At 37.7% G+C, this 21,620-nt stretch overlaps 1 protein-coding gene across 15 annotated transcripts in view; it reads right to left on the bottom strand.

Moving 5' to 3' along the window:
* Window positions 1-21,620, bottom strand: part of ryr3 (ryanodine receptor 3) — a 539,734-nt gene that overhangs the window by 120,163 nt on the left and 397,951 nt on the right. For all 15 annotated transcript variants that reach the window (XM_039741277.1, XM_039741278.1, XM_039741276.1 and 12 more), the window contains 3 exons: window positions 14,025-14,345; window positions 8,005-8,245; window positions 1,542-1,629 (listed from right to left, as the gene is read on the bottom strand). In XM_039741277.1, the coding sequence (XP_039597211.1) occupies window positions 1,542-1,629; window positions 8,005-8,245; window positions 14,025-14,345 (650 nt within the window). The remainder of the gene's footprint in view (window positions 1-1,541; window positions 1,630-8,004; window positions 8,246-14,024; window positions 14,346-21,620) is intronic.

Genomic DNA, 21,620 nt, shown 5'->3' on the forward strand with positions numbered 1-21,620 from the left:
TCCAACAAGGTGGCTGAAATAAGCAGAAACAAATGTCTTGCACTTTACTAGTGAATCCAGTTAAAGATGTCCCCTGCTAAAGAGTATTTGTTACCATATACGCCTGTTTGAATTTTTAAATCAAACTCTCTTGCACTGCGTATTGCCACTACACTTAAACTAGGTGTCCGGTAATGTTTATGTGCAGCACCTTATCAGTAAATGGCACACTGATTAGTGTTGCTTCCTCACAGCTTAAATGTCAGCCTGATAATAGTCTGTGTGACGTCTCCGTGATCTCCATGCCCAGAGAGGTTTTTGCCAGACAGTCCCTGAAGAGTAGTTTGCCAGCCGTTATACCACATGTTCTTCAGAACAGGTACTCCACCTGAAGATAAGCATGTTTGGGGCCAGCCAGTACTTGGATGGGAGACCATCTAGAAAACTTGGATTGCTGCTGGAAAAGGCATTGGAGAGGCCAGCAGTGAACATTTAACCTGTAGTCTATGTGTAGATCCCAATGCCCCAGTGCAGTGCCAGGGACAATGTGCTATAAAAACTGGTACCATCCTTTGGGTGAGACATAAAACCGAGGTCCTGACTATCTGTAGCTTTAAAGATCCCTGGGCATTCTTTTTAAAAGTGCAGGGTGTATCCCAATTTCTAGCCTAAATTGACCACCATTCTGGCCCCCTAGTTATCATCTTTCTTTAATTGGCTAACTATCTCTCATATACTTCCACCAATCCAATAACTATCCAATACCTAATGTGTGGTGAGTGTACTGGCGCAAAACATTGATCCCGACTCCATAAGTAAAGCACTTTGAGTAATGAGGAAAGTATTGTTTAAAGTAATGTCTAATCTAACCTAATCTAATCTAATTTAGTGACTCTACATTGGCCATGAATAAGTAAATAAATATAGATATGTGAGAGAGTGAGTCTTTGAAGGACTGGTGCTAGGATTTGCTTCAACTTCCGTGACAATGGATTGGACAGGCAAGTTTAGAAAAGTTATGGAGGAATGAAGTTATGTAGGTGCCTGTTCTGCAAAATGTGATGTGGTACAATTTTAGAATTGAGTCTAGACCAGGAGATGAGTCAGAAAGAAGTCAAAAAACAAGCTGGGATAAACAGCTATAAGATCTAAATCTAACCAAATGATTCCTCCTAAATCTTAAGTAATCAGATAGCCTAGCAAAATTCAAGTACCTTAAAAAAGCCTTTAAGAACAAAATCTGACACATGATACAGGTTTTTTTTTATTCCAGAATCTTGGACTGAAGGAAACGAGTGACATGAACCATTATAACATCATAGTGGTGATGCCATGTATTATGACTTCTGCTATTTGGTTGTTACCAATGGTTGTTACTAACAAGGATATGCTCCCCTATCTACCAACTAAATGACTACATTGTGAGTTCAATCCCAGCCAGCACAGGGCATAAACGAAATAGTGTTAAAATATATAACAAAGAAAACCTTTAAGGGGAAATTAATTTTTTTAAAACACTTTATTCTTGTGGATGAATCACCTTTGGTTAAGATCAGACCTACATGTGATTTACACCAGAGGATAAAGATCTCAGCCACCATGCGGAAGAGCTCATTAGAGTCACTATCAGGTTCTTTCAGCCATCTGGACCTATAACATAAATAACAAAAAAGAGCTGTGTGTTAGAGGGAAAATTATTTTTATTACAACGACAACATTTATGGTTACATGGTTAAAATTGTAAAAGTCCAATAACATACGGTAGATTATTGTGCCAACTGAAAAAATCCTAGATTTTCAAAAATACATTTTGAAAAAATTATTGCAGCAATATGAATTTACCAACATTTATAAAAAAATCAGTAAACTCTTCCACAATATTTAAATCACAGTTTTACAGCTTGGGGTTTAACACTGCGCTGTTGCCTTTTAAAACACCACTAGAAGGCTCTCTGGGTAATCCAATGTTGTAGAAAATTACTAAATCTCAAACTAATGTCTGCGCCAAATGACATCATGCAGCTACATGAATAATAACCCCAAGCTCAAAACCAGCAAGCCTTTAAATGCTATATAAAGCTTAAGAATGTAAATGATAAACTGTTTGATTTTATAGTTTGACAAACTATAGGAAACCATTCAGGTATACACCATGGTACCCTCAAAAACTTTGCAGAACTTCTCAAATGACATATGAATTTAAAGGACTTCTGCATGATAAGACAGGTCCTTTCAAATTTAGTGATAAAGAGGCTCTGAAGTGCATAAAGAGAATGGTGAAGGAACATTTCAGTGAAAGGAAGGATGCTTACAGAGCCGGAGCAGAGAGAAAACAAACCAAGAGGTGCTGGAAGAGGCTTTGGAGAGGGCAACAAGAGGTGCTTACCCTGATGACTGTGTGTGAATCCCAAATGCCCAAGTGCAGTGAGGGAGAAACAGTGCTGTAAAAATAATGACGTCCATCGGGTGAGACGTAAAATTGAGGTCCTTACTCTCTGTGGTCATAAAAGATCCCAGGGCATCCTTTGTAAACAGCAGGGTGTATCTTAATGCTCAGGCTAAATTGCCCACCATGGTCTAGTCATTCTGTCCCCCTAATCATCTACTGTGTCATGATTCAGGCAGAAAACTGATACTCTTCCTTTAAGAGAAGCCATATTGTCTACTGTTGTCCGAGTTACACCCCTCGCTTCTATGGGTGGGGTCTCCGGGGTCATGACCATGACTTAACAATCAGCATCAGCATTTTATCATCTAACAACTAATGTGTGGCAAGCATACTGGCATAAATAGACACCACTGTATCATCCAAAAGGATGCTACATATGGGTAGTGGTTGAAGTTGCTCCAAACTTACTATGTAATGTGCTTTGAGTAGTTAGAAAAGCACTATATAAACGTAAAGAATAATGAACTATGATTATTATTATCATCATCATTATTATGATGGGCATAGTCCCCTGGCATATGTGAAGTATATCACTGGAAAAATTCTGGAGGCTGCTTTAACAGCTTATAATGTAGACTGCAGGTGAAATTTGGATGAGTGAGTTTTACAGCAGCAGAGAATTGAGTCTTGGCCAGAAGCAAGTAAAAAAATGGAAACGATTAATTTCACTAAGGATTAAGGTTCTCACAACAAACAGTAGGTCAGAAACATAGTACTGGACATGAACTGGAGAAGAATCATAGAATAGGCTGAGCTCATAAAATGCACTAACTATTGTCTAGTTCCCATACAATCAGCACTGCTGCCCACCAGGGATGCATGCTCACTCCAGTGCCCTTCTCCCTCTGTACTAATGACTGCACCTCTAAGGTACACACATGCCAAAACCCAAAATCCACCGAATGATCAGTATAGCATTATTATACTTCTGAGAGATGATTTGTAGTTACGAATTCTCTGGTTATTGGTACTCCCTGATAGCACTGCCATTGTGTCCCCACTTCAAACAATCTTATCACTTGTCGGGGTTCTGGCTCTCATCTGACAAGCAGAAACTGAAACATGAGTAGCTGGTAAGAAAAGTGATTTAGTCAAGGACTGCTTTGATTGTGTAAACATGTTTAGAAACTCTTTACCAGATCTGGATTAATATTTCAACATCGATTCATTAAAAAAGTGTGGAGGACTGTATGCCTATGAGAACAATCTGCTTGTCCTAATAAGAAACCAAGCATCAGACAATTACTTAAAGCATACAGGAATGCACTTTGGGTAGTTGATATGGAAATATAATACAAGAAATAAATGTATGTGGTCAGAAAACCAATGAAAGTGCTTAAACCTCGGTATAGGGGTAAACAGGAGCCATCACTCCATAAACATCATTCAATTTTTTCTTTTCCACGCATGATGCAAGAAGGATTTTTAAGTGAGTTAATGTCAATAAGGCATCTGAGCCTGATAATAATTCACTTCATGTTTTATAAACCTTTAGCAATAAGTTAGCTGACGTCTTCATTAACAACTTTAATATTTTTCTGAGAGAATCTGCCTGCTTCAAAAGGACTGCAATTATCCCTGTGCCTCAGAAAACAAAAGTGGACAGTTGGAATGTGAGGAATTGGTTCTGGAAAACACTAAACAAAATATTCCAGAGAGTCATGATCACCTCCACTGTGTATACTGTGATAAGTGTTTCCACAAAGAATGTCATAATACTTTCAATTTCATTCCATCCCGAGACATCTACTCTGCCAGAGTCCTGTTTAAAGACTCCTGCTCAGGATTTAACACTGTTGTACCGTCAAAGCTGACCATCAAACTCCTTAACCTGGGATTTATTACTTCCATCAGTAAAAGGGTTTTGGACTTCCTAACCAATGGACCTCAAATGTGTGCAAAATGTCAGCATCACATCCTCGATGAAAACAATCTATCTATCAGCAAAGCCAAGAAGTTGGTTATAGAATCCCGGATGCAGAAAGAAGTTAGCAAGACAATGAACTGCTTTAAATTTCTTGGAATATACTATCACTTCTGACCTTAAGTGGGCACACCACATTTTGGTGACTGACAAGAAACTTCAGTTAAGCTTTTACTTCCTATGATGTCTGAGGACAGCTTGCATGTGTCCACCTGTTCTCACTGACTACTAGAGGGGCACAGTGGAGTCCATCTTCACTTCCAGCATTACATCCAGGTACAGATGCTTAGCTTAACATCAATTCACAGGGTGGTAAAGAATATGACTGGCACCCATCTGCGTTCTGTTCAGAACATATACAACACTCTGTGCCTTAGAAAAGCAAAGAGGGCAATTAACAACCTCAGTATTCTCACTCCTCTCTTCTTTCACACAGCACAGAACCAGTATATTCAGGGACAATGTCTACCCACAAGTCATTAGGGTTGCTGAAAAGTCAGTGTTGAGAACAAATGCTATGTGTATTCCTGTATTCTCTCTCTCTCTCTCTCTCTCTCTCTCTCTCTCTATATATATATATATATATACAGTATATATATATCTATACTAATCTCTCAAAGCTCTCACTCACTCACTACTCATATCATATACTCTCTACTCAAGCCCTCACTCACTCACTCACTCACTCACTCACTCATCACTAATTCTCCAACTTCCCGTGTGGGTGGAAGGCTGAAATTTGGCAGGTTGATTCCTTACAGCTTCCTTACAAAAGTTGGACAGGTTTTATATCGAAATTCTACGCGTAATGGTCATAACTGGAAGCAGTTTTTCTCCATTTACTGTAATGGAGATGAGCTTCAACGCCGTGGGGCGGAGTTTCGTGTGACATCATCACGCCTCCCGTAATCACGCAGTACATAGAAAACCAGGAAGACCTCAAAAAGCGCCAAGAAAACATGCATTATATAATTGAGAAGGCAGCGAAACAATAAGAAGCGAGTTCTGCTACTTGGAAACAAAGCACGATGTAAACCTACACTTTAAATTAAGTTCATAGACAGGCTGCCGCTGGCGTTTGTAATTTAGTGCCTGCCCATATAAGGCCATCCGTCAGCGGCAATCCAATAGCAAACTGCCACGGGTGAAGGACTGTGCTTATGGAGAGGAAGATGAGATGGTCAGGGTGGTGTTTGACACAAACTCAGCGAAACTGCCAGAGAAAGTTTTAAGTGCCAGGACTAAGGTAACATTAAATAAAGCTATGGACATAGCACGAGATGGCACCAGCACAGCTGGGAACCTTCGATGCAAGTACACCGAGTGGCTCCCGTGAACTGATGCAGTGCACAGATAAAAGCAACAGTTCCAAAGAGCTGAACAAAAACAATTACACAATTGAAAAGGCAGCAAAAATATGAAGCGTCTGATAAGCATATTCATAAATGCAGCTACTGTGGAAACAAAGCACACGGTGGAAAAAGTCAATGTCCGCTAAAGGAAGACAGCGTAAAAAAAAAACCCGTGCATGCAGTTTGTCACATCACAGATAAAAAGGAAGACGAGCTGTTTATTGATGCAGTAAGGAACTAATCGATGAATGAAACCTCTTATCTTTACAACGATTGACAAACACGGAATGTAACTTGAACACATCGTACAAATACGAGCCTGATTGAAAGAAATAATGATAATCAAATCCTTGATGACAGCAACATTCAATAACACTCACAAAACAATTACTGTATATTGACAATCATGTTACGTTATTTTTAAAATGTTCCCTTTTCTTTTTCATAACTTCTACTTCTCCACTGCGATACGGGTATATATATAAATGTATATCTATAGCCCGATCTACAATACATACTTTAGCATAGACAAGCGGTGGCGCAATTGTAGAGTCTTAAGCCTCTAACATTCGAGGTTCGATTCGAGAGGGATGTACTGACTATGTACGCGCTACCGATTCATTTTACCTTCCCATCTCCTTGGTTTGGGACGTATGAAAAATATTAGGTTAGCAGAATCATGTTACGTTATTTTTAAAATTTTCCCTTTCTTAGCACAAGCACAGTTGAGAAGCTTGATGCATGTACTCCATAACGCGTTAAAAATAACGCATTTAATCACACTTTCAATTCCAAGCAAGCGGGAACTTTTGTCAATGCATGATTTCCTGGTACATCCATTACACTGATGCACACATCACAGCTACAAAAATGTTAGAGTCGGAATAAAGCGCGTTACTACGACTGATCATTTCGACTACCAGCGAAGCCTTGATAAAAGCATGGTTTTGTGCACACTGAAAAGCAAGCAAAATTAGATGCATTACAGAAAGCGGACTTTGTGGCTCTTACTGGGGATCATTGGACTTCCGTGACCGTTAGTAATTCTAAATACATCTAATTACAAAATGTTCAATGATCACACTGTTTTAGCCTAATGTACAAAATAATTTTGGCTAATGTTACTCAGAGTTTAAAGAGTAAGCTGGTCAAATTACCTTTTATGTTTCTGACTTAATTTTTTAAGAAGAAAAACTGCACTTTATGGTGAAATTTTGGTTATTATTATTTAAAGACAATACTATTCTGAAAATGTACTTAAAGTACTTAAACTACCACTTTATTTTTAAGTCTGCCCAATTTTAACCAGGGATGATATTTTTGTTTCTGTTTTGAATTCAAATGCAGTTTAAAGCTTTTTTTCAGAAATTAAAACAGCTTCAGTTTACAATATTCATGTCCATGTCTATTATTTGATTCTGTAAGCCCACTAAAACCGTTTTAAATAAAAAAAAAAACATTTGCGATTTGGGGCAAATTTCGTGTGCGATTACATACGATTAATCAAGATTAATTCTTACACAGCCTCTAATTAATTGGATTAATTTTTTAATCGAGTCCCACCTAATATATATATGTAGATATATATATGTAGATTTGTATATATATGTGTATATACAGTATATATGTAGATATGTATATGTTGTATATACAGTATGTATATATGTGTGTGTGTATATGTATATATATATAATGTATATATATATGTGTATATATATATATATATATATATGTTATATATGTATATATATGTGTATATGTGTGTGTGTGTATATATATATATATATATATATATATATATATATATATATATATATATGCCAGCAACACTCATGACAATTACAAAACAATTACATTGTCAATCATGTTACGTTATTATTAAAATGTTTCCTTTTCTTTTTACTTCTCGCTGCCAATCGCAGCTATTTTGCTATATATATATATATATATATATATATATATATATATATATATATATAAATAGATAGATATGACAACAACACTCATATCAATGACAAAACAATTACATTAACAATCATCTTACGTTATTTTTAAAATGTTTGCTTTTCTTTTTCATAACTTCTTTAACACACTACTTCTCCGCTGCGAAGCGCGGGTATTCTGCTAGTATATATATATGTGTGTGTGTGTGTGTAGTATACAAATGATGCACTCTATACTTATAAAATGCATTTTTGTGCTGTAGCTAAACAAATTCACTGACTTATACACAAATGACAATAACCTTCACTTCCGAGACTAACAGAAAAACAAATGTGATTGGTGAGGCTTGCTGTTACCTGTTGTTGTCAACATAACGGATGAGCATAGGATAGAAGCTATAGAGGTCACGGCAGAGTACTGCAAACTCATCGAGGATAAGCAGCTCTGCCTCCTGGGTATCACTTTTGCTGTCTGCTTTGAGCATTTCCTCTTCAGCTACAACCTTTACTGTCTTCTTCTTCAGCTTCTCTAATGTTGGGAGGAAGTGAGACTTCAGCAAGTCAGGTCGAGCCTTGCTAATAATTGGTTGAGCGTACACTGCAAATTAAACAGAGTGATTATTTATGAAACAATTTCAGAGTAAGCTGCTTATAGCAATGGCATCTCATACAAGGCAAGTCACAAATTTGTGTCAGATACAACAGTGGGTGAAAGATGAGAGTCTGTATCTCAATATCTGGTTGGTACATGTGGCAGCTTCCAAAGAGATTTTACAGTGACACAGGGAGGAAGATACGGTGCATCCGGAAAGTATTCACAGCGCATCACTTTTTCCACATTTTGTTATGTTACAGCCTTATTCCAAAATGGATTAAATTCATTTTTTTCCTCAGAATTCCACTAACAACACCCCATAATGACAATGTGAAAAAAGATTACTTGAGGTTTTTGCAAATTTGTTAAAAATAAAAAAACTGAGAAATCACATGTACATAAGTATTCACAGCCTTTGCTTAATACTTTATCAATGCTCCTTTGGCAGCAATTACAGCCTCAAGTTTTTTTGAATATGATGCCACAAGCTTGGCACACCTATCCTTGGCCAGTTTCGCCCATTCCTCTTTGCAGCACCTCTCAAGCTCCATCAGGTTGGATGGGAAGCATCGGTGCACAGCCATTTTAAGATCTCCTTAGAGATGTTTAATCGGATTCAAGTCTTACAAAATTAAAGTAGAAGTGAAATGTTTATAACTTAAACAAAGATTCTATATTAAGACAAAATCAGGGCAGTATTAAATGCAGCAGCGTCTATTTTTAAAAGGGAACTGAAAAGAAGACCACTAAAACGTGCTTCAGTCCACTCGATAATGGACCTATGAAAAACATATTTTTTGTGCTTTATTACTGCTACTTTTCATGCAACATTATTAAAAAAAATACTGCTCAAAGTCAACCCTCACTTTCTCTAAAAATGTGTTTTATTTAAGCTGTTGCAAAAATTGATTTCCAATTTCTCACGTTGTTAAAAGTCAGTTTAGGTAGGTCTGCTAATGTTTTCCACTATCACCTAAAGGTGTTCTCTTTTCTTTTCTCCTTATTCCTGTAAAACGTTTCTTAATAGTTCTGAAATGATTGTTTAAGATAACTGTAGCTTTACAGCTCTTGACAATTCTCATAATTTTGGGAGGATTCCGATTTTTACAAGCTCTCAAAGATTACAGACCACTGGCTAAAGCTTAAACGGAGTGTTAGAATTCAGATGTTTGAAAGCAAGTGATACATGACTACAGTAAGCTAGAATGTATGAGTCTGAAATAAAAATTATCTGCTAGACAAGAGAATGCCATGCATCATTTATAAAGCTTGAGGATGAATAAAAAGAAGCTTGAAATGTGTGTACGCAACTTTCTTTTTTTATATAAAAGAAAACCTGACAGAGGATCATGCGTATATTTTTAGTAACTCTGAACTGTGCATAAGCAGCATTTGGGTGAAACTGGAAAATGATGACAAAATTATAAAATGGGGAAATGCAGCCTAACAGCTAAACACACATCAACGTCACACACAATATTATAACAATATTAAACTATAACTATAATGTAATATATTATAATAACGGCTCAGTGACCTGAATAATTATATATTCATTCATATTATTGAGCTGTTTTTATAATGTGTGTTGACATGACAAACATAATAAACCTCAAAAGTGATGAATATGATGCACAGACTTTATTTTAGTTTCCTTTTAAGAGGGCCAATGTTGCATATTTAAACTTTTTGTTTTTCTGTCAGTTTAAATTGGCTGCCTGTTGTCACTTCTCAGGGGACTGGCCGACAGAACAGGAACATCTCAGTCAAGCTTCATTTTATCATGTCTGCTGTGCTGAAAGCTGGTAGGAGAATGCAGAGGCACTACATCCAGTTCGTATGGTGTGGGTGTACATACATAAAACAACATTTTTTTGCTAGTATAAAGAGGCAATCTGCAGCAGTATCTACTTCTGTTATCGCAATAAGGCCACCTACTGTACGAGAATGGAGCTTCTTTTGTTAACTGTGAACAGTGACATTCCTTTAATGCACCAGTCATCTATGATGCCAAGATGAAGGTGACAAACATCACGTATCTTTGGCCTTGTCAATCCATGATTCATTTATTTTGAAGCAAACTAACTTTGGCAGAACTGAAGGTTCTAAGTGGTGGCTGGCTTGCTGGTAAGGTAACTGGCTGAACCCTCAGTTCTTTATTTGTTCTATAGTATTCATATCATTACATGTGCCAGGTAATAGTGGATGCAAGCTTAGATGGTGGCACCTTATGCTTTTTCTGAACACCCAGAACACACAGGAGAAGTGCCGTAATGCCCCGCATGATGTTGTGCATGTAGCAATTTAACTAACTAATGTAGTGAAGCAGTTTTACATTGAAAGCATCCTCTCTGGTGGACTAATAATTTATGACCCAAATACATTCATACATTCTTTCTTACCAGTAATTTATAACATTAATACATCTGTTTTGTTATCCAAAGAATTAATGGTGCTTTTAGTCTTAAGAGAGTCAGACAAGTTTTAAAGGTTGATGATAAAAAGAATGGAGACAGTAAGAAACTATACAGATAAGTACAGGAGCAAAGCTTTTCGGCAGTGCCATCCATCACCAGGACAGCAAGCTAATCATATGTGTGTATCACATGCTCAGGAATGCCCACACGTCATTTTAACATACAAATGGCTCAACTGAGGACAAAAAAACAACAGCATAGGAAGCAACATCAGTGACCATTTCATCTGGACATCAGAGAATGTGGTTCATGAATTATACCGACTGCTGAATCAAAAATTCGACCAGGACAAGGTCCACCTTTGACATATGCTGACTTTCAATAAGCTTTCTAAGACTATATAAATATATCCAGACTTTACTGTTTTATTTTCTAAATTTTCTTTCTTCTATTTATACTATTATACTTTAATAAACACAGTGTTGAATTTATATCTTATATGTACTGTCATTGAAGTAATAAAGTAAATACACTGTGTGCACAATTATTAGGCAAGTGAGTATTTTGACCATATCATCATTTTTAATGCGTATATTCCAACTCCAAGCTGTATTAACTTGAATGCTTATTGGATTTAAGCACGTCAGGTGATGTGTATTTGTGTAATGAGGGAGGGTGTGGCCTAAGGAGATCAACACCCTATATCAAGGTGTGCAGAATTATTAGGCAGCTAGTTTTCCTCAGGCAAAATGGGCCAAAAAAGAGATTTAACTGACTCTGAAAAGTCAAAAATTGTAAAAAGTCTTTCAGAGGAATGCAGCACTTTTGGAATTGCTAAGATATTGGTGTGTGATCACAGAACCATCAAACATTTTGTTGCAAATAGTCAACAGGGTCGCAAGAAAGCGTGTTGAGAACAAAAGACGCAAATTAGCTGCCAAAGATTTGAGAAGAATCAAACGTGAAGCTACCAGGAACCCATTATCCTCCAGTACTTTCATATTCCAGAGCTGCAACCTACCTGGAGTGCCCAGAAGTACAAGGTGTTCAGTGCTCAAAGACATGGCCAAGGTAAGGAGGGCTGAAGCCCAACCACCACTGAACAAGAAACATAAGTTGAAACGTCAAGAAATATCTGAAGACAGATTTTTTTCAAAGGTTTTATGGACCGATGAGATGAGAGTGACTCTTGATGGACCAGATGGATGGACCTGTGGATCAGTAATGGGCACAGAGCTCCACTCCAACGTGGAGGTGGGGTACTGGTATGAGCTGGTATTTTTAAAGATGATCTAGTTGGACCTTTTTGCATTGAAGATGAACTCAAAATCAACTCCCAAACCTACTGCCAGTTTTTCGAAGACACTTTCTTCAAACAGTGATACAGGAAGAAGACCATGATTTTTATGCAGGCCAATGCTCCATCACTTGCATCGAAGTTCTCCAATGCGTGGCCAGCCAGTAAAGGCCTTAAAGATGAAGGAATAATGACATGGCCCCCCTTCCTCATCTGACCTAAACCCTATCGAGAACTTGTGGGCACTTCTTAAACGCTAGATTTACGGGGGAGAAAAACAATACACCTCTCTGAAGAGTGTCTGGGAGGCTGTAGTCACTGCTCCACAAAAAGCTGATCGTCAACAGATCAAGAAACTGACAGACTCCATGAATGGAAAGGCTTATGACTGTTATTGGAAAGAAGGGTGGCTATATTGGTCATTGATTGACTGATTGATTTTTTTTGAAATGTCAGAGATGTTTATTTGTAAATTTTGAGGTGTTTGTTTATTATTCTCACTATAACAGATGAAAATAAACAAGTGAGATGGGAAAATTTTCATTTTTCCTTTAGTTGCATAATAAATCTGCACACTAATAGTTGCCTAATAATTGTGCGCACATATGTATTCCCCTGATGATGTTCCCACTCACATTTCTGTTGTGAAACATTCAGGTTTCAGGTTTATTAACATTTTGGATTGACTGATAGCACTGTGTTTGTTCCATATTAAAATTAATCCTCAAAAATACAACTTGCCTAATAATTCTGCACTCCCTGTACTAGGGTGCCTGGTGGTCCAGGGTGAGACTGCCACTTGCTCATCCTTGTAGGGGTAGACAAGGCTGAGTGGTCGCACCTCAAAAGGAAAAACAACTGCAAGACGTAAGACACCATTGGTTGGTAAGTGGCAGAAGGTAGAGTGCACCAGCCAGTAACAAACGTGTTGAGCCTCACTTATCCATCTATAATACACTTGCCTAATAAAAATAATAAATAGCAAAAATATCTTTAATCTAAAACAATTTAATGTCCACTCTTTTGGTATTGACCTTAGTTTTTTCACAGAAACTGTATTGTCCAACCTTCTCTAACTCTTTCTTCATTTCCTCTTCAATCATGCCTGATCCCCATTTTACTTTGACTACTTCTTTTCCCAAAACATTCCTGGATCCATTAGGAAATTCATTTTCACTTTTAGTTCCTCTTTTATTTAATGTATGGAAACTGTACCAACCCGGTCAAACCTTGAAAGTGTAATAGTGTCTTGTTTGTGCTTGTGTAATTATGCAAAATGCAAGTCTGTTTTTAAAGTAGTGCGGGCTCTGTTATTAAACAATGTATTATTATTATTACTATTATAATGAATAAATAATAATAATAATAATAATAATAATAATAACAATTGTTTTGCTTTTAGATTTAAATACTGGGCTGCAAATCAATTGGAAATATGTGCAGTATTTGCAGTTTAGGCTCCTGCCAACAATATTTTATACATTGCAACTTAAATTTGTGATGAGAAATTACACAGGTAAAAAATAAAAGAAGCTGGAATAAATATACTGGCCATTGTGTACAAAACAGTACAGAGAAACAAATCTGTAAACCACAGTAAAATGAACTATTAGTAATTCCTCCATATCTGCCATGTTAAGAAGCAGTCACTTTAACTGGATGTCTTCAGTGTAAAAGCAACAGCTTCTTTAGACTTCTTTCGACTAAAAGATACACAAATGAAAACAGACAATCTGTCTTGAACAGTATTCTGTTGGTAGTAAAAGAGCAGAATAGAATTAATTGACAGACTACCATTTACTGAGGAGGTGTATTGAAAGTTTACACTAGAGAAAGATTGTAGATAATTCTGGCCAGACTAAAATAGAGACGCTCTATAACATTAATCATTATAAAGGTCTGCTTGTCTGAATGCTTACAACTTCAGCATGCAGCTCTACTTCTGAAACTTTTGCCATACTACCTGATTCCAGTAAGGGTTCATGTCTCCTCAGTAATATCCTAAATGTTAATAGAAAAGCAGCAGTATATACAGAAATTACAGTTCTCACTGAGTCAGTAAACTTACCTGCAATTCTCTTCATCCAGGAGGCCTCATCAATCCCAAGGTTATTGTTCAAGATTTTAAGAATATTCCCAAGAATAACACTGAGGTGTTCAGATGTCACCATAGTGCAGCACGGGCCACTGCTTTCTGTAATGTTGTCAGGCCCCTTCTCCCACCAGTAAGATAAGTAATTACACAGCATGGGTAGTATGACCTCGATGACATGGGGCATTTCTGTGTAGCGTGCACCAGACTCAGCCATATCATTGATGTCCTTCATTAAACCATCCAGTCTGGGCATTTCAGGACACATCTCTTCAACTGTGTCTGGCATACCTAAAACTGCAGAGGTTAAGACAGGAATATATAATGTACATATATACAAAAATAGGCAAAAAAACAATGACATTAACTGTGCTTGAGCATCAGAGACAGAGGTCTGAATAAGTAATCTAAATGCCTTTTGGGTTTCACAGGAGGGTCCTTATCAGCTATCTACTTTCATTTTTAAATGTGATTTTTTTGTCAATATATGCTAGATGAAAGTAAAATCGGTTTTGTAGTCAAGAATTCTGCAGAACAAAAGGCTCAGATTCTGTTCTTTGACTTTAGAATGTGTCTAAAAATGATTCAAATATTTCAAATTGCATTCAACAAATTAACAAACTTTACACAATTTACACTAGGCATTTTGCCAGAGCAGGAACTTAGTTTTCAGGATCCAATGAGTTCCTGAACAATATGGGTGACCTGTGGTACCTGGACACTTTCAAACACACAACATCTGTAACCTTTAAGCAAAATATGAGATGTGCAAAGAAGTGTGATGTGGTGTGAAGTCAGGTGCATTCAGGAGTTCATGGGGGATTCCTTCCCTCCACTTACTTGATTGATGCAGTGTATGGCGCAGTACACCAGCAAAGCAGCTATGAAAAGTGATGTGGTGTGAAGTGCAGCATGATCAGGAGTTCATGGGGGTCTCCCAAACCTTATTTCTTCAATGTGATCATGACAGGGGAGATTATTATCCTGCACCACAGAGGCAGCTATGAAGAGTGACGTGGTGCAAACTGATAACTCTCCAAAGTCCAAACTACTAGAATATTTGTAAGATGGCACTAGTGCTTGCAGTCAGCCAATCAGCACAATATTCCCTTGTCGAACAAAAAGGACATACCTTGGAACTACATACCAGGAACTAAAAATGGTTCCTGATGTGGAAATACAACAAAACTTCCTAAGTATCTAAAAAGCCCATGGTTTCTGAAAAAAAGCTTGGGAAAGTGGGAAAGCACCTTTTGACGGAGTTGTAACTAACATTTATGGTAACTTTTTGGGGGCTTCCCCTGAATCTATAAAATTGTATTATACATCTTTTCCTCACATCTGTTTCTCATTTGGAGACCTTATTTAAAAGCTGATCATTTTTAATGTTATTTTAAACACCATATCATTTTTCCAATTGGTCCTGCCATTTTGAGTGTTTCACATTAGTTACTATAGTAACACATCTTGCAAAACTAATGCAACTATATAAAGGTCACAACTTACTGCTCTAGATCATCCAAGACTGAATTTATTGGCAAAGCCTGCGCTTTGTTTCCTGAAATTCTGAATTAAGATCTTTGCTCCGTACTTCGGCTTTGATTTTGGGTTAGCGTTTTGTTGTTTCTCTCTTTAATCTCTGGCTTTGGTCTTTGCTATGTTTCTTTTTTTACTTTGTCTATTGTCTTTTTTTTTTTACTTCATACAATTTTTCTGTCCTTTATTTAGAAAAAAAACAGACAGAATAACTCATCATGCCTCTTGACACACTGAAAATGAACAAAAACCCATCATCTGTTGCCTTCTCAATATAAAATATAACTATTATATAAAACTAGCCGAAGCCCGCCGTAGCATACAGTGGTGTAAGAATAGGAATGGAAAACGGTGAGAAAGGAATTCAGTATAACAAAGGCATAGGAAACCACCATCGCAGTATAACAAAAATAGCAAGGACCAAAACCAATGCCAATGGTCGAGAGAGTACCTTCTGTAGCAGGCTACGGAAAACATAGACATAATATAGATAGACTGCACATTCACTGTGTTGCCCAGTCGACACGATAAGTCAGCGCGTCCGCCCTATTGCGAGTGGTAAAAGTGCCATTTAAACTAATACAGGTAGACTTGCAAACTGGGTTTTCTGATGAAAAAACAATAACGTTTTAAACAGTATTGTTTACATACAACTGATTTTGGCGAATCGTTTACATGCAATTATTTATATCCATTTATACACTAAATGCGTGCGTATCCCATGGTCTTAAGAGTTGGTGGGCGGGACTCTGAGTTGGCAGGCATGGCCCTCTGTCTTGTGTGCGCTCTCTGTCTTGCTTGCCATTAGCTAGAGTTGGCGGGCGGGGATCTGTGAGTTGGCGATTGTGGCTCTCTGTCTTACGTGCGGTGTAAAGTCAACGTGGCTCAGAGGTGCATGTGGACTTTTGCACAGACGAAAGCGACTGAGGCTGTGTTTGGCGAGTTGTTGTGTGCCTTGAGAGTGACGCTGGACTCAGGAGGACGGTTACAGTTGGCGTGCGTGGCTCTGTCGTGCATATACCATGACGTGGTAGGAGGGTTACAGTTGGCGGGCGGGGCTCTGTCGAGCGTAGCCCATGGTCTTAGAGTTGGCGGGCGGAGCTCTGTCTTGCTTGCGTTCACTCTCTTGTGTGCCCTCAATGTCTGATATATATAGCTAATGACTATTTGTACAGCTGCAAAAAAACAAAAAAAAAAAAGAAACACTTTAAACATGAAGGAAATACCACTTGGTTATACCTCACATGTAAAGTAAGAGTTAAAAACTGCATTTGTATCAGTAAATCTGTCTAAAGCCTGGGCATGTCAGGTAAAACTGCTATTTGAGTTTAATGTCCCAAAAATATTTAACAAAACCAAGACACGTTATTTATTTTTGTTCTTGTTGAAAGACAGTAAAGAAACAACAGCGGACAGTAAAAATTGCTTGTTTGAACATGCCTGAATAACAAGGTATGGCTGTGATAAATGCACCTCTTCTTCTTCCTCTTTATCTTTTCCACTTCGATGTGGGGCCAATGTCCTTGATTGACCTTCTCCAAACAGTCCTGCACTTCCTACCCAGTCAAACTCTTTTCCTTCAGATCTTCATTCACTTTACCCATTAATATCCACTTTGGCCTCTCTTGCTTTCTCTTACCCTGGACTTTCATTTCTATCACTCTTTTTCCCTCATATTCATTGACACTCCTCATCACATGTCCATACCACTTCAACCTACATTCCTGTACTTTCTTAGACATTTTGTTGTACCTCTGACTGTCTTATTGTCGTTCTTATTCTGTTCATTTCTGTAACTCCACACATCCATCTCAACACTCTCATTTCTGCCACATCCAGCTTCCTCTCCTGTGCTGCCTTTACTGCCGATGCGTAGCTCCATACATCGTTGGTGGTCTTACAAACCTAACTTTTAACCTTTGCCTTAATTCTTCGATCACAGAATGCTCCTGCTACCTTCTTCCAATTGTTCCATCCTCTGTGAGATTTCTCTGCATTTAGTTCTCCATCTCTGGCTACAACTAACCCTACATATTTACACTTACCCACGCTTTTCAATAGCTCTCCCTGCAGACTAACTTCTGAATCCTGATCATTATTAAATCATTAAAATATATTCTTTCTTCTTCCTATTTATCTTCATACTTCCAACTTCCCCTCCACTTCATCTCTTCTGTTGCTACACAACACAATGTCCCATCTGCAACTGGAGGATTGGTCTTTAATCCCACGACTCAACAAATCCTTAACCAGAACAAGGAGGTAAGGAATTAAGGAAGATGCCTGGTGCAGACCTACTCTACCTTGGATTTCGTCTTGTTGTGTCCTCACTCCCTCATTCATATCCTGGACAATTCTTACATGCTTCTGTGCTAAATGTAATGTAGGCTACAAAAGTCCTTCCCTTTACTTTATGCAAATAAGATTTTAACAACAAAAATCAAATAACATTCCATACAAGCAAGTCAAGTTTAACAAAACTAGTTTCAAAACAAATCAACCCCAACACATGAGAATGAGAGCTAGGCCAGGAGAATAAACAAGCATACATTAAAACTACTGAGGACTTGACAATGTCTTCTCTAATGTAACTTCCTCAGTGTTAGGGCCTATGGGAGCTGCTCCAAAAATGCAAACTGTTCAGAACCATCAGACCAACCTGTTAAGATTCAGACTATAATTGCACTGCCCTCTTGTGGATGATACATGATTCTAAAATTAGAGGATTCATACAGTTAATTTGATCTCTCTATATATAAAAAAAAAATCCTGGAATGGAAAAGCAAGGCGACAATACGTGATCTTCTCGGAAGTTCTTGGAAGACATTTAAAAGACCCACGAGACAAAACAGACTGGCCACGGAGCGTCTCGCGGGGACCGTAAGCATGAGAATTGGTGCCAAGAGATTGTCCCAGGGAAGTCTCGTGGGGACGTGAAACATAAGATTCTTGCAAGAAGAAAGAGCAGCGCGGAGAAAAGAGACCCAAGGTGCGATACACATGCAGACAAAGGTACAGAATATGAAAGCAGTAACAGTCGAAAGTATTGCAGCATCCCAGCCAAGCTGAAACCTTTTTGTTTTAAGTGACTGTTAGGTCCAATCGAGGGAGGGCAGAGTGCAGCACGGAAGACTGATAGCTGGCTGCTGACTGATGGAGGGGTTGTAGAGGGTGCTAGAAAGTTGTGTTTGGGGTTACGCAGTCGGCAATTGTTAAAGTAGAACTTTTGTGACACTTTATTACTTCAGTCGCTACAGTATCAAAAAAAGCACAGATCGCATTACCGCAAAACAAACGGAAATTAGTTTAAGTCACAGAATTTCAAAAATAGGGTTTAACTCACATGCATTTATTGATTACTTTGCAAAAAAAAATTATTAACTGCTGATGATGTGGATCATTTTGTCTGTGCTGAAATTCCAAACAATGAAACCTATCCTAAATTATGGTACAAAGTCATTAAACTCAAGTCTCACAGACCTCATTTCAAAGATTCAGCATATTGAGACACAAAAGATTCCAAATATTGTTTTTAAGAAGTTCTGAAATAAAAGTGAAACTAATGAAATAGCAACAATTCAAAGAAAAAAAAAATCTTACAAGTGTGTTTTCGGGAAACCAAACACGGGGGTTGGCGAGCGAAGGCCCCTAGTTTTTTAAATTAAAATAAGTAAATGCTTAAAATACTATTTTTGGCTAATCAATAGCGAGAAATCTTTCTATCCATTGTAAAAGATTCAAAAGCAGACAGCATAAAGGTTTGGGGTTTCCGGCCCCGTATACTGTAGAAAAATCCAAAATTAAACAAACAAAACAAGGTCAAAATATAAACACAAATTGTTCATATGCGCGACGCCGAAGATGGCGTCGGCGGCCATTTTATGGAGGAGGAGCCGGAAGTGGAGGAATGCTGGGAAGGAACCATGAGGGAAGATGGGATTGATGAAGTCAAGAACAATGGCGGAGGAAGGGCGGAAGTAACGTGCTGCGGGAAAATGAGGCTTATGGTGGCGGAGCATGTTTTTTTTCTGCAAGAAAGCAAAGGAGAAAGGTTAGTACCCCGCCACTCCCTGCCGGCGAACATCTTCTGAAGCGTGTTAAGGTCCGTCCGCGGTCTCCTACTTGCGCGTGCGTGACACCATGTATCTGACATGCAAGTAAGAAATGTACTGCATTTTGTACATATGACAATACCACTACTACTACTACTACTACGGCGACTATCTACTGTATCTGACTATCTCAATTAGGGTTGTACACTATATAGATCCTGGAAAAGTACCAAAAAACACAACTTTTAAAAAGGTACAGCAACAACATTTCAGGACTTCGGTACCAGAAGTAAATGTCACTTTTCCTCTCACAGCACACTCTAACAGCCCCCACCCCCATCTCCCCTTCCATCGATACTCTCTATGCTCGTTGAAACAATCAGGACTTCACCAGGGAAGTGCCCTTATTACTTCACAGGAAACTCCACTGATCAAGAGGGCAGAAATGTGTATTGAGCAACTGTGAAGAACATCAGGGAGGCTGGAGTTAGACAGGGATGGGGGAAGGTTTTTTTGGGAGTTATCTGTTATTTACTGAGTACCAGTACTGAGGTCTGAATGCTGAAATTTATACCAAAGTCAAAGCTTTAGTACCAAGCCACAAGGTTATTATATATTATATATTATCGAGAACTAAAATCAAAACTGAAACTATTATTAAAAACATTTTTGTAAACTAAAATAAAATAATTAACAAAACTGAAATGAAAAACTAAAACTAAACAAAACTATTAAAGTAGCAGGAAAGATTAACTGAGATAAAATAATAATTTACTAAAAATAGTTTTAGTTTTTAAATGAATATTCTTGCTGTTAGTTTTTAACCCTTATAAGGTTAAACTCTAAAACTGAAAGTCATCCACCACGAGACGCCCCCTTATATTCATCCAGTGAATGGTGGCTTGTGAAGAAGGGCTGGTGTTCATACAGCATTTGCAGTGACAGAGCAAGCTGAATATGGGTGTGTAAAGTGTGTGGAATAGAAAGTGATTTATGTTCTGCCATTTCTTTGTGCTTTTTGTATATCAAAATGTAATTAAAACTCCTGAAATCGCAATGTGCTGGTCAACAAAATCTTTACCGTATGGACAGAAAAATCAAGTGAATAATGTTTCAGTTTATTTCCCAGGTGCCTGCTTTTTGTTGACAATAATTCACCTGCCACTTCGCACATGAAGTATACGAAGTACTGCATAGAGAAAGTATAGTTATCATGAAAAAAAATCTGACCTTGGGATTTTGATGAATCTTGAAGTTTTAGAACTCCCCGAGTTCGAAAATACAGTTTTTTGGAATTATGTATGTGTGTGTAAATACTATAACTCAAAAACACAACTAGATAGATGGATGAAATTTGGCATGTAGTTGTTACACCAAAATTGTAGCTCTGTATTAACTTTTGGGCCAAATCCATCAACCGGAAGTGGTACTTTACCTGAAAACATACTCAATTTTTTTTTTATTCATACAGCTGCAGAGTCCGATTTAATCAACTTTACTTTTATAATAATTGTTCAATATATTTTTAATTTGATTTAATTAGTTGTTGATAGTTCTTTAATGTACATAGTATAATCATTGTCTTGCAGTTTACTCCTCATACATCCATCCCCATATCTGAGTACATGAGAAAGTCTAGGAGAGACCACTGCTGATTTATGAAAATAAAGTGGCACTGATCGAGAGACTGACAATGTCATCATACAAGATCGGCAAATTGTTGCTAATCAATCACTTTTGCTTTAAAAACATCGTTTAACAACAAAGCGATACAAACCTTGTAAAAGTTCAGAGTTGGCAACATCTCTATTGAACTACAGGCAGTCTGGTGAAGACAGTCTGCCAAATGGCGATAAGCTAAACATACTAATGTGTTTTTGTATTTATTCTACTGTATATTTATTCATTTATCTTTTTAATTAATATTCACAGCTCAAAATACCCAATATTGTGAAAATAATGCAGTAGCAGAATTATGTTTTAA

Source organism: Polypterus senegalus, chromosome 18 (genome assembly GCF_016835505.1).
Source record: "Polypterus senegalus isolate Bchr_013 chromosome 18, ASM1683550v1, whole genome shotgun sequence".
NCBI lineage: Eukaryota > Metazoa > Chordata > Cladistia > Polypteriformes > Polypteridae > Polypterus > Polypterus senegalus.